This window comes from Peromyscus eremicus, chromosome 8a (assembly GCF_949786415.1).
Source record: "Peromyscus eremicus chromosome 8a, PerEre_H2_v1, whole genome shotgun sequence".
In the NCBI taxonomy this organism is placed as follows: domain Eukaryota; kingdom Metazoa; phylum Chordata; class Mammalia; order Rodentia; family Cricetidae; genus Peromyscus; species Peromyscus eremicus.
The window spans coordinates 13,177,377-13,190,091 of NC_081423.1; the positions used below are offsets into that span (position 1 = coordinate 13,177,377).

Genomic DNA, 12,715 nt, shown 5'->3' on the forward strand with positions numbered 1-12,715 from the left:
GGGGGACCCTTACCAGAGGCTGCAATGTGCTATGGGACCTTGAACCTCTAGAATCATGAGCCATAAACATCTATGCGCTGAGTGCATTCAGTATGAATAGTGCAAACACAATGAATGGGTTTTATAGATATGAAAGGGTTTTATTACACAGCTAATGTGCTATGATACAAACTCACATAGTTCAGAAGGGCTGTCACTTTTCCAAATATTTAGTGACATCCAAAACTCCAGTCTCATATTCCAGTGTGATGCCTACTTCCCTCCCTTTCCGCAGTTTAAATAGGGGTGGCAGAGAGTGCTGTCTTCCTTACTTAAGGAAACAATTAAACTAAACACTAAGATGAGATAGCTCATGGCACAATAGCTAATCAACTGGAGACTAAGGTACCAGGTACCTGTGACATATTCATGTGACATATTCATGTTCCTGTCACACATCCCACCATGCCTATGTGTACCAAGACAATAATTACCCACCTCCAAATGACTTTTTTTTTTTTTTTTTTTTTTTTGAGACAGAGTCTCACTATGTAGCTCTAGATGTCCTGGAACTGGTTATATAGACCAAGCTGTCCCTGGATTCACAGAGATCTGCCTGCCTCTGCCTCGCCTCCCAAGTACTGGGATTAAAGGCCTGGGCCACCATGCCTAGTTGTCTCCTAGACCACAGTAGAAGGTGTTCTTCTGAGGTAGCTGAACTTATTTAGTGTCTTCTTCATTAGGCCTTCTTGGGGGATGTATGTACTGCACTTAATTTGCTGCCTGGTTTGTCGTTTTTTGGAATGGCAGGACAGGTCTCATTCTGTCTACTGATACTTGTGTATGTCAGGGCCTTGAGGGTCTATCATGGTAGGATGTTGGGTGGGGCTTCTGGACTGAGACTCCAAGAAGTGTTTGCATTTCAGTTGCCCGTAAAATAAGGCCACAGGGAGGGGTGAGGGCAGAGGCGGATGTGAGATCTTCGGTTGTAATAAAGCAATGTGATGTTGCTGCTGTTTTCTGCAGAGAGTATTCGATGGCACTGTTCTGAGACCCAATCTCCTCACCTGGCATCATCTACAGCTCTTCAGAGCTGGCAAATGCCCATGCATGCATGGCTGTGTGGGTTGCAAAGAGCTGGTGAAGGCTTGAATCTACCACATGCGGAGTGGGGCTCCCCAGAGCCCACAGCACCTCCTGTACTAGCAACCCTGTAAGGGGTGATCGTGACCCAAACAATAGGGATGTTATGAGCTCTTCACAGGGGCTCTTTTAAAACAGCACTTTGCTGAGAGCCTTCCTTTGTTCAGATCTGTGCTGGAAGCAGCTGGGTGTGAAAGGGACTCAATTGTTTTGAAGATGCTGCTCCTTGAAGCCCAGTTTTCCTGTTGTTTGAATGAGGGTGGGGCTGAGATGTCAGTGAACTTGAATTCTATCTCTATTCTGTTGTCATGGAAATATGATGAAAGGACATCAATTAAAAGAATGGTATTCTGAATCTGTAGGTTCTGGAAACAAAATAGAAAACATGTCCACTTGCTGGATTATGGTATTATTTTAATTAATTTCTAAAAGGAGATCACATCTACTAACTTTTTGACTATTTCCCCTCTGGCAGGAGCAGGGAAATCTCTGAAGTTTTCTCCTGATTTAATCTTGATGAGACGGGTGCTGTGATCATGGGTCAATGATCATTCAGGCAGTGAGACTCAGCTCTTCTTTTGAATCCAAGCGTTGATTCCAGAGTGCATACTCCCTTTTAAACACATCCATTTTGTTATGTCTAGTTGAGGTCTACGGCACGACGCCATGGGATACTAAGAGTGGATGTTCACGACAGTGAGGAACATAGCTGTCCCTCATTGCACAGCTACCCAGCTTTGGTTATTGTTTTATTAACTGCAGTCCTCATACTTTGTGCTGCCCTTACCATTCTAGAGTTCTTCACCTTACACATCTACTGCTTTGTAACTTCTACCCTAGATCTCTTCATTTCCTCTACACCCCCACTCTCTGTAGCTCCCTCCATTACCATGGTTTTGTTTTCCAATTCTACATATTAGACTTCTTAATTTTTTTATTTTTGAGATTATAATTTAATTACGTTTCTCCCTTCTCTTTCCTCATTCCAAACTCTCCCATATACCTCTCCCTGCTCTCCTTCAAATTTGTGGCTTTTTTTTTTTTACTAAAATAGTGGTTATTGTATGCATATGTGTATATGTACACACATATACATATTCCTGAATATAGCCTATACAGTTCTTATAATGTTACTTGTATGTGTGTTTTCAGGGCTGACCCTTTGGGACTGAGCAACCAATTGATGTGCTTGTCCCTGGGAAGACCACCTCTTCCACTCACTGCTTTCCCTGGTTGCCCGCAGTTCTTTGTTTATGGCTGAGGCCTCCGTGGCCTTTTCCTTGGCCAGTTTGGCATGTCCATTGGTGTCATCCTTGTTCAGCTCATATTCCGGCTGTCACGTTGGTGAGACTCTTAAGATGTAACTTCTGATATGACGAGGAGACACCATCTTACAGCAAACTCCCTGATCCTCTGACTCTTTATGGTTCTTAGATTCCACACACTGATGAGTTCTTACAGTTTTTCTTTTCTGGTATGTGCTTATCTGACTTAGCACATCATCCTGTTATGTTAGCTAACAGAGTCTCTTTTTCAAAGGCTGAGCAGTATGCAGTTTGGATAGCACATTTTGTACACCGCAATTTCTTTGTTTATTCATGGGTAGGGGCTTCCTATGCTTTTTACCTTGACTTTTATGAACAGAGCTACTGACTGTTGTGAGCATGGGAGCAGAGACATCTTTAAGAACTGATGATGTCTTTTCATGTGGGTAGATGCCTAGAAGAGAGCTTGCTGGTCATGTGGTAATTCTGTCTTTAAGTTCTTTATTAATCACCAGACTGTTTTCCACAGTAGCTGTACCTGTCTATCTTCCTTCCAACAGTTTACTTGGTATCCTTTTTTCCTGTACCCTTGCCAGCATTTACTGCCTCTTGACTGGTTGAAAGTATCCTTCTCAAGGGTCAGGTTTGGGCTGTGGTTTTGATTTGCATTGTCCTGATGACCAATAATCAGCCATTTTTGTATATTCTCTAGAGATATGTATTATGTTTTAAATGGATTGTTTGCTTTTGTACTATTAGATTACATGAGTCCTTTATTAATTTGGATATTTATCCATTATTAGACAAATAGTTTGCAAATATTTTTCCCAATCTCTTATTTGCCATCTAATTTTCTTTATTATTTCTTTTACTTTGTGTGAGGCTTTAATCAGAGCCCATACTCTTAACCTCTGATCAAATAGCTCCTGTAGCTAGAGTTTTCCTGCCTGACCCACAGTCAGGACAAATCTCTCTCACCCGCCAGTCCCGCAGCCGCTCAGACCCGACCAAGTAAACACAGAGACTTATATTGGTTACAAACTGTATGGCCGTGGCAGGCTTCTTGCTAACTGTTCTTACAGCTTAAATTAATCCATTTCCATTAATCTATGCCTTGTCACATGGCTCATGGCTTACCGGAATCTTCACATGCTGTTTGTCATTGTGGCGGCTGGCAGTGTCTCTCTGACTCAGCCTTCCACTTCCCAGCTTTATTCTCCTCCTTGTCCCGCCTACACTTCCTGCCTAGCCAATGGCCAATCAGTGTTTTATTTATTGACTAATTAGCAACACATTTGCTATACAGAACATCCCACAGCAAGCTCCTATTTGATCTTGATAATATTATGTATCTTAATACACAGGAACTAAAAGTATTTTCAGGCACTCATCACTCAGATAAATAGTAATATTCTTGCTTCAGATATTACTCAAAAATACTCAGATTTTAGCTGGTCAGTGGTAGCACATTCCTCTGATCCCAACACTTGGGAGGCAGAAGCAGGCAGATCTTGAGTTTGAGGCCAGCTTGATCCACAGAGTAGGATAGCCAGGGCTACACAGAGAAACCTTATCTCAAAACAAAAGAAAACGAAACAAAATCTCAGATATGATTGAAATCTACAGCTTACTATGCCTGTGGTCCCTTTCCTTTTATCCACATGCAGGCCACAGTTATCTTGAAACTGGGATGCCTTCTTCCTGTACAACATTTTGTACCTTTAATAGATGAATTCCTTCCTAATCATGTTATTTGTTTATTTGGAATTATGTGTATGTGTGTGTGGATGGATGGATGGATACGTACATCTGAGCCCAGGTGCCTACAGAAGCCAGAGATCTCAGCTCCCCTGGGACCTGAGTTACAAGTAGTTGTGAGCCCCCCAACATGGAACTGAACTCAGGTCTTCTGTAAGAGCAGTGGGTGATTTTAACTGTGGAGCTACTTTTCCAGCCCCCATAATCATGTTATTAAAATAGTTTTTGTGACAATAATCTGAGGAGAGATGCTATTTTTCTGAGATGAAAGCAGTGAAGCTTAATTGACATGACAAAGGACCATACTGCCTTTAAATGGCAGGCAGAGGGTTCCTTTTTTGTGATTCTGAGATATTCAGAACTTTCCCCTCTCCCTTTGGTGTATTTCAGGTTGCATTTGTGCTGTAGGGTGGGAGCACAGTTTAAATAGCTGGTGTTTCACAGCTGTCCAAAAGAGTTGTAAGAAAATTCCCCTTGGCTCAACTTCCCTCGGGGTGCATGTCTTGGCCATTCAGGCTGCTGTATAGAGTGCCGTAGACTTGGCGTGTTAAGCAGCAGGAATGTAATTCTGTTGTAGAGTCAGGGAATCCAGGATCAAGGTGTTGGCAGTGTGGTGCCGGGTGAGGGCTGGTTCCTCCTCTGCTCAAGGCTTTCTTCCTGTTTCTTCACCTAGTGGTGGAGACTGAGGGAGGAATCTCCCCTGTAAGATGGCAACTACCATCCAGACAAGCTCCACCTGCATGAGCTGAGCATCTCCTTAAGGTCGCACTTGCATGAGCTAAGCATCTCCTTAAGGTCGCACCTGCATGAGCTAAGCATCTCCTTAAGGTCGCACCTCCTTGCACCATTACACTGGGGCTTATGATTTTGACCTAGGAATCGGGGCATGAATAAGTGATTGTTTCATGACAAAGTTCAATGACTCTTGATATTATTGACCTTAAAACAGCGCTCAGTTTTGATACATCCAGCATCTGATAAGTGCTGTGTAACGGAGATTACTTTTGATCACAGTGGCCTCTCTCTGGGGGTTTTTGCCCACAGTTATCTGCCTATAAAGTCTGGCACACATATGGAGACAGTTGACAGTGGGCCTGATTAGAGAATTGACATCAAATTTGAGAGGTGGTCAGCAGGGCTGGGAAAGCCTGAGGGCAGTCTTGATGATGTTGCTAAGGGGATCATATCCCTGTCTTGCTTAACAGTGATATTTTTATCCAAAAGATCATCGTAGATCTGTTTCAGAAAATAGGCAACCTAGTATATACACAGTATACACACAATTGGTGCTGAATGAATGTGACTTTTGGAGGCAGAATATGGATTTTGGGGGTAAGAGTTACTCAGGAGCAAGCAAAGCATTGAGGGTAGGGAGACCTATAAGGTGTGCACATGTGACTGAATCTCAAGGGTCCACAAAGGTAAAGTCCTTTGGCTCCACTCTGTTGGGCACCCAGAGATAGGATGTGAGCATCGCTTGCTTTGAGTGTGGACTGTTGGTTCCCTATTATTTTCATGCTCCAAAGTGGATTGAAGTAGCCTTGACCTATGTTGCTCCAGACCAGTGCAACCTGGATAGCCCTTTTCTCTGTTCCCATCAGCGTGGCTGAGGAGTTCTAAGTGTTCTGGCTTTGAATTAACAGACTTGGACAAAAGCTCTATTTGTATGATCCCAGCTCAGGACATCAACTGACTTGAGTTTCAACTCCATCAATGAAGCAGGATAATACTTAGCTTACAGGATTTCTGCGAGGGTGCCAAGAGAACCTATATAGTGCTTGTGATTAAAGTGATTGTGAATGGCAGCTAGTAACAATATTCCAAAGATACACTTATATCTAGTTGGCAAACAAGGTCATTGTGCTTCAGTGAATATAGTAGAATTCAAATATCAAATGCTTCAGTTTAAATTTCAAGCTGTGTGACAATTAGGAAGTTGCTTATTCTCTGTGCCTCTCTGTTTTCATTAACAAAACTGAAGTAGTAATAGTGCATCCTCGACAGGATTGTCATGAAGATTCGTCTTTAATCTGGTAGGCAAGTGCACTACTACTGAGCTACATCTCCAGCCCACTAAATTTAAAGTTTGAAAAAAAACAAAATCAATGCCTTTAGAAAGCAACTGGCATATAGCAAACACTTAGACGGATTAAACCCTGTGGGTCACTGTTCATTATTTTCTTTCTTTTTTTTTATTTAAGAGATTGGATATTTTATTTATTTTTTTAAATAATTTTTAAAAATAATTTATTTATTTTTATTTTATGTGCATTGGTGTTCTCCCTGCATGGATGTCTGTGTGAGAGTGTCAGGTCCTTGGAACTAGAGTTACAGACAACTGTGAGCTGCTATGTGGATGCTGGGAATTGAACCCGGGTCCTTCTGGAAGAGCAGTGAGTGCTCTTAACCGCTGAGCCACGTCTCCAGCTCCTATTTTTTTTTTTTTAAGAATTTTTTAAATTTCATTTTACATACCAATCACAGAGCCCCCTCTTCCCTCCTCCCACCCCTCCAGCCTCCCTTCCCCTAACTCACCCCCCCCCCCATTCCCTCCTACAAGAAGGTAAGGCTTCCCATGGGAAGTCAGCATAGCCTGGTACATTCAGTAGAGGCAGGTCCAAGCCCCTCCCCCTGCCTCAAGGCTGTGGGAGGTGTCCCATCATAGGTAGTGGGCTCTAAAAAGCTGGCTCACGCACCAGGGATGGATCCTGATCCTACTGCCAGGGGCCCCTTAAGCATATCAAGCTGCATAACTGTCTCGATTACGCAGAGGGCCCAGTCCAGTCCTGTGGAGGCTCCACGGGTGTTGGTCTAAAGTTGACAAGTTCCCATTAGTTTGGTTTGGTCATCTCGGTAGGTTTCCCCATCATGATCTTGTTAATTATTTCCTATCGTAACTGGCAAACACTTAGAGGCAACTCAAAATAGAAGGCTGCACTTCATGAAATAGAACTTCCATCCCCAGAAATCCTCGGTTGCCAAGTAGCTTAGAGATTTAGCTTGAGGGCCTCTGATGGCGAGATGGTGACATCTTTGATGTGAGGGTTAGCTTTGTCAACCAGACACAACTGAGAGTCACCTGGGAAGAGTCTCAAGGAAGAGCTGTTTTGTTGGGTTGGCCTGTGGGCATGTCTGTGGGATTGTTTTAATCGATGGTGGGAGGCACAGTCCAGGGTGGGCAGCAGCATTCCCTAGGCAGTGGATCTTGAGTTGTCTGAGAGTGGAGGAATGGAGCTGAGCATAAGCAGGCAAGAAGCACGCAGGTGTTCGTTTCTCTCTGGCTGTGGATGTGATGTGACTAGTTATTTGTACCTCCTCCTGCTTTGGCTTCCCCACATGCTAGACTGTAACCTGGGATTGTGACCGAAATCCCTCCACCCCATTTCCTTTCCATCCAGGTTTTTTTTTTTTTTTTTAAATCACAGCAGAAATAAGATTAGGACATTATATGACCACCAAACTCCTCCCCCTAAGACTAGAAGGGGCTGCTTCTTCTACATCCAAACATGTCACTAGTTGAGTGACTGTGGAAAAATTGCTCAATTTCTCTGTGTCTCGGGTAGGCTGCTCAGCTGTACAATGAAATAATGAGGATTCCTGCCCCATATGGTTGTCAAGAAGATGAAAAGGCTTAATGCAGAATAGCTCCTGGAAGAACGCTTTCATTCCAAACTCCAGATTCTTCCTCCACAACTTCCCTAATTTCCCTTCTGTTTTCTCTGTATCCTTTCCCGTTTCTCTCACTTTCTGCCACTCAAAATAGGATCCCCACGGATTACCATTGGCTTCAAAACCCCCCTAGTGCTGACCTTCAAGCTGGCCATGACTGCGAGAGTGACTTTGCATTTCAGTCATTTTGGTGGTGGGGGCTTGGGTGAATATCTGTTGAGAATGTATTCTGGCGACAATCTGTCAGCCCCATAATGAGGGTCTGTTAACGAGGAACTTGGCAGGTGCTTTTTATTTACGAAGATGACAAATGCCTCCTCGTGGCTGTGCTCCAATCATTTCAAAGGCCAGTGGACTCCTTACGGCGTGCTGAACTCACGCTCATTTTGTTAGAGGACTCTGAGTCATTTGGATTTCTGTTAACTGAGCTTTTTTTATTTTTATTTTTCCTTTTACAGTCCTGCAAAGGGGAGATTCTTTAAAATCCCTGTCCCTTTACCTGTTCACCAATATATCTGTTTGGTAATGACTAACTTCAGAATATCACATTTTAGACATCATTTGTTGCTGTTGGAATGGTTCATATTATTTTAAGATGATTGCCCAGGTCCCTGAGCCTTTCTATGCCTAAGACAGGAGTTGTAAACACGCATGTGACCACAAGCAGGTGCATGAGGAAAGGAAGCCTGGGCTGTGGCTTTGAGGCATCTGTCTCCATGATGTGTGCGGAGGCCTCTCTCCAAAGGCACTTGGGATCATGGGACCCAGTGCACTGATGGCCTCACCAAAGCACCTTCTTTCTCAAAAGGAGAAGGAGATTTACATCAGTCTGTGAATGAAACCGTGTACCTGTAGATGGTGCTTTCGGCAAACAACACAACATATTTCATGCTGTGGGTTTCTCGGTTTGTCCCACACCACAGGTCTCAAGCAGATTGTAACCATTTCTTTACTAGGTGAAAATAGACAGACAATAGCAAAACACAGCAAGTGAACAAAAGATGCAGAGCAAATGAAAAACGTTTGCCTTTGTTTTCCCTTTGCAGACTGGTACAGAGGGTACCTCATAAAGCATAAAGTGTCACAGGTAAGGTCACTTTGTTTTCATCTGGGACAATGAAGGATGTCTTCACCTGGCCCTGCCGCCTCTCCTGGGCAATCCTTTCCCTGCACTGCTCTTCAGCAAAGTGAGTCCACTCCTTCCTTTCAGATCTGTACTCTTGCCTCCCACGCCTGTGCCTCACAGTGCCCACGCTGCCTCTAGTCCCTCCTCTTTCTCTATTCTTTAAGGTGGTCTCTTGCACCCTCTTCTCTTTGCAGCCTTGGCTAACATGCCATTTGCTTATGACTTCCCCTCCCTGGGGTCCCCAGGAAATGGTCCACTTTGTAGTAGAAGCTGACCTCTGCTCTTTCCTTCAGCATTGTGTGGGCATTCACTCATCTCCCCATGTGACAGGAAAGGACAGGCCCAGACACCCTTGCAGATGACAGGGCCACTCTGTCATGTCATTTTCACTACAGCAGGCACTTGCTTTGCCTGTTTCATTTTTTTCCCAACTGGTGCTCAGCAAAATGGCTGCATGTCCTCACCGTGCACAAAGCTTGAAATCATGGAGGAATTTCCAAGCAAGCAGTAAAGCTCCCTTGCCATCTGGGCCATGGTTATGAAGCATTTTCCCTAATGTGTTGTTCAGGGTGGCACAATCCTGCTCTGCCCTCTCAAAGGACAGTGAGTTAAATCCAGGGAGGAGAGGTCTCACATCTTAGAAGCTTAAGTAAAGCCAAGGACTTGCTTCAGACCCAGGGCCCCCCCTCCCCCCACAACCCCTGCTTAAGGGATCTGCTTCCCTGGAAATGGGCCAGAAGGGGAGAAGCAGAGTATCAGAGCTCATGCCTCCACAAGTGAGGGGCTCAGACCCATTTTCTACTGATTTCTGTTCTTATCCACCTGGGAGGACAAGTGCCCACGATGGTACTGAAGTATCCTTAGGGAGTAGAGTGGAGAACAGGAAGACCTACGCATATGAGTATCAGAATTTTCCTAGGGGTCTGCCCTGAGAAGATTCCTCCCAGGGTTCCGGGGAAGATGCTATGGCCGGTGTGGGGGTATTCTGAGGGAAAAGAGTATAAATACACTGGGCTCTTTTGACTATCCACTTTATTCCTCTCAGACAAAATTCTATCTACACAGCTTCAGTTCCATTCTGACACTCAGTTCCTCTCTGTCCCTTCTCTTCCTGTCCTCTCATAGCCCTAGGAATAACTAAGCTCTTATGCTCTCGACCTCATCCTCGTCCTCCGTTCCTCTGCCCTCCATCTTTCCTTCCCCTTCTCCTGCTCTGACCCAATCCCTACTCATCCAAACACTGCCCTATTGTCCCTTCTCCAGCCACAGCTGTGTGACTTTGCCAGACCAGGAATTCTGCCCCAGCCTTCACTCACACCTGGTTATGCAAAAAACCTTTTTGTCCTGGGTCAGTAGCTCTGGAATGCAATTAGGCCCAAAGGAAAGGGATGGTCTGAGCTTCATTTGCACAAGAAACAAAGCTATGCATCTCCATACCCACCTGTCTCCTAGTCTCAGTCTCTGTAGGAGTGTTACCTAGTTCAGATCACAGGAGGTCTGAGAAGCTTATACTGTTTGCCTTTATGGCCTAGGAGTTACGGGCACACAAGAAATTGATAGTAGGAAACAGCTGATCTATTAAAAGCCAAATAACATCAAATATTCCCTGACATTGACTTTCCTCTAGAAGAATTTCTTGGCCCTTCTAGATATAGCTCTACCATATACAGCTGCATCTCTTGCATTTCATCTACTTGCAGCCTGCAGCATGTGGGATTGGTGTCTATGCCTGCTCCGTCTGACGCCTAGATTGTTCTTTTGAAGTCTGATGGTTTTGAAATCCAGTAGCTTAGTGGATAAAAAACAAAACCTGGGCAGACAATGAGTCAGTCACTTTTCTGTGATGTGTCTTTTATCCTGTTTTGTCTCTTTTCCTACAGGGCATTTTCCCGACATCCTTCATCCACGTCAAGGAAGTGACAGTGGAGAAAAGAAGGTACTTGTGGGGACCCGGGTGAGAGACTCAGTGGGTTAAGTGTCCTCCTTGCAAGCGTGAGAACCTGAGTCGATTTCTTTCAGAACACATGTCAAAAGAGGGGGGCGTGGTACTATATGCTTATAATCCCAGTGCTCTGGCTACCTAGCCTAGCCGGCTTGTCAAGGTATAGGCCAGTGGGAGACCCTGTCTCAAAACAAAAGTAAAGCCATAAAAAAGCAAAGGAAGGGGGTTGCCCCGAGGAACAGTCCCTTGAGGTCCTCTGGCTTCTATATAGAAAGCACAAGTGTGGACACTCACAGCCTGCCTCCCGTCCCCGACACACAGAGGAACTTGTATTATTTGCCAGGCTGGGCTCTCCTGGCTCATGGATGCCTTTGTCTAGTTAGCTTTGGCCATTTGAGCTGGCAGATGTGCAGGGCCCAGCTCATTCAGCTGCAGCGTGCCTGTGTGTATTTGTGTCTTCTCTCTCTCTCCCCATGAGGAGCTAATCCAAATTGATTCTAGCAGGAATCTGATTCTGAGGGGGGATTAGTCAGTTTGGAGAATCCGACTTTTCACTAGTAGCTGCCTTTGGGCCTTATTTAGAGAGAAATCCCATGTATTTCCATGATGCAGTCTGTGTAACTGCCGCAGCCGGGGTTGGGGAGGTGGGGAGGGTGGTGTCTCGGCAAGCCTCCTCCCCACAGCTGCAGCGTACGGCAAAGTTCCTAGCCCTTTCTCTCTTTTGTACCTGGGTCTCAATTCCACCCCTCATTCTCTCCCACCCTAAATAGGAACATAGAGAACATCATTCCTGCAGAAATCCCGTTGGCACAGGAAGTGACCACGACGCTCTGGGAGTGGGGAGGCATCTGGAAGCAGCTCTATGTGGTGAGATACAACCTGTTCCCAGGACTGAGGAGCCCTGCAGCTTCCACTTGGGTTGAAGTTTGACACTGAGCCTTCAGTGGAGCTTCAGGACAGAGAAGAGAGAGCACACACTGTCATGTCTGAGGACATAGACCCAGAGAGGTTAAGCCCTTTCACTGAAGCCACACAGCTAGCAGTGACAGCTGGCGTCAATAAGGTTGGATGGGAGCCTTGTGTTTTTAAACAGGTGCAGGAGCTGTTGAACTTGGGTTTGCACATGAATTGCCTTGATATCTGTTTCTAAAACAAATCCTCCAGGCTTAGTAACCTGCCTCTTTAATATTCTCCGGGGATTTGCTTTGGTGTTCTGCCGACTTGAAATATACTCTTGTCATGTATTAATTAACTGATAGCTATTGTCTTCAAATTCTCGAAGATGCTTTGACCCTGAAAACACAAAGACCACATTTTATGTGTTTTCTCTGTTTCAAAGCAAATTTAATTTAAAATTCTCCTTTGATGCATCAAAGCTTCTAATGAAAACAATTAGCTAACCAAATGATTAGGCTGAGAGCGAAAATGTCAACCAAGACTCAGTGCGAGTTTGTTATAGCCCGACGCACACCCACTGATGTGTGCATCATGTCTGTAGACTCACTTTCTATGGTAAATATTGACGCCCATATGGAAGGCTTCTAACATGAGGTGATTAGCACAGTCAATTCTGTAAACTTTCACGCTTGTCAGTAAAATTTGGGGTATGTATTTTTCTGCTTTTCACCGCTATACTGAAGTACCTGAGGCAGGCTGACTTAATACAAAGAGGAATTCTTGATGGCAGGTTTCCAGAGTGGTGCTGAACATCAACATAGGAAGAGACAGGAAAGGTGTGTGTGTGTGCATTTATCTGATTACTCTCCCTCATCTTTCCAATCATTTGGGACTCTACCCTAATGACCTTATCTAATCCTAATCACTTTCCCAAAA

The 12,715-nt window shown here is 44.6% G+C and overlaps 1 protein-coding gene across 1 annotated transcript in view; it reads left to right on the forward strand.

Annotated features, from left to right (window-relative positions):
• Positions 1-12,715, forward strand: part of LOC131916435 (dedicator of cytokinesis protein 2) — a 203,981-nt gene that overhangs the window by 39,639 nt on the left and 151,627 nt on the right. Inside the window, exons 3-5 of the mRNA XM_059269778.1 lie at positions 8,861-8,901; positions 10,821-10,876; positions 11,653-11,749. Coding sequence (XP_059125761.1) covers positions 8,861-8,901; positions 10,821-10,876; positions 11,653-11,749 — 194 coding nt within the window. The remainder of the gene's footprint in view (positions 1-8,860; positions 8,902-10,820; positions 10,877-11,652; positions 11,750-12,715) is intronic.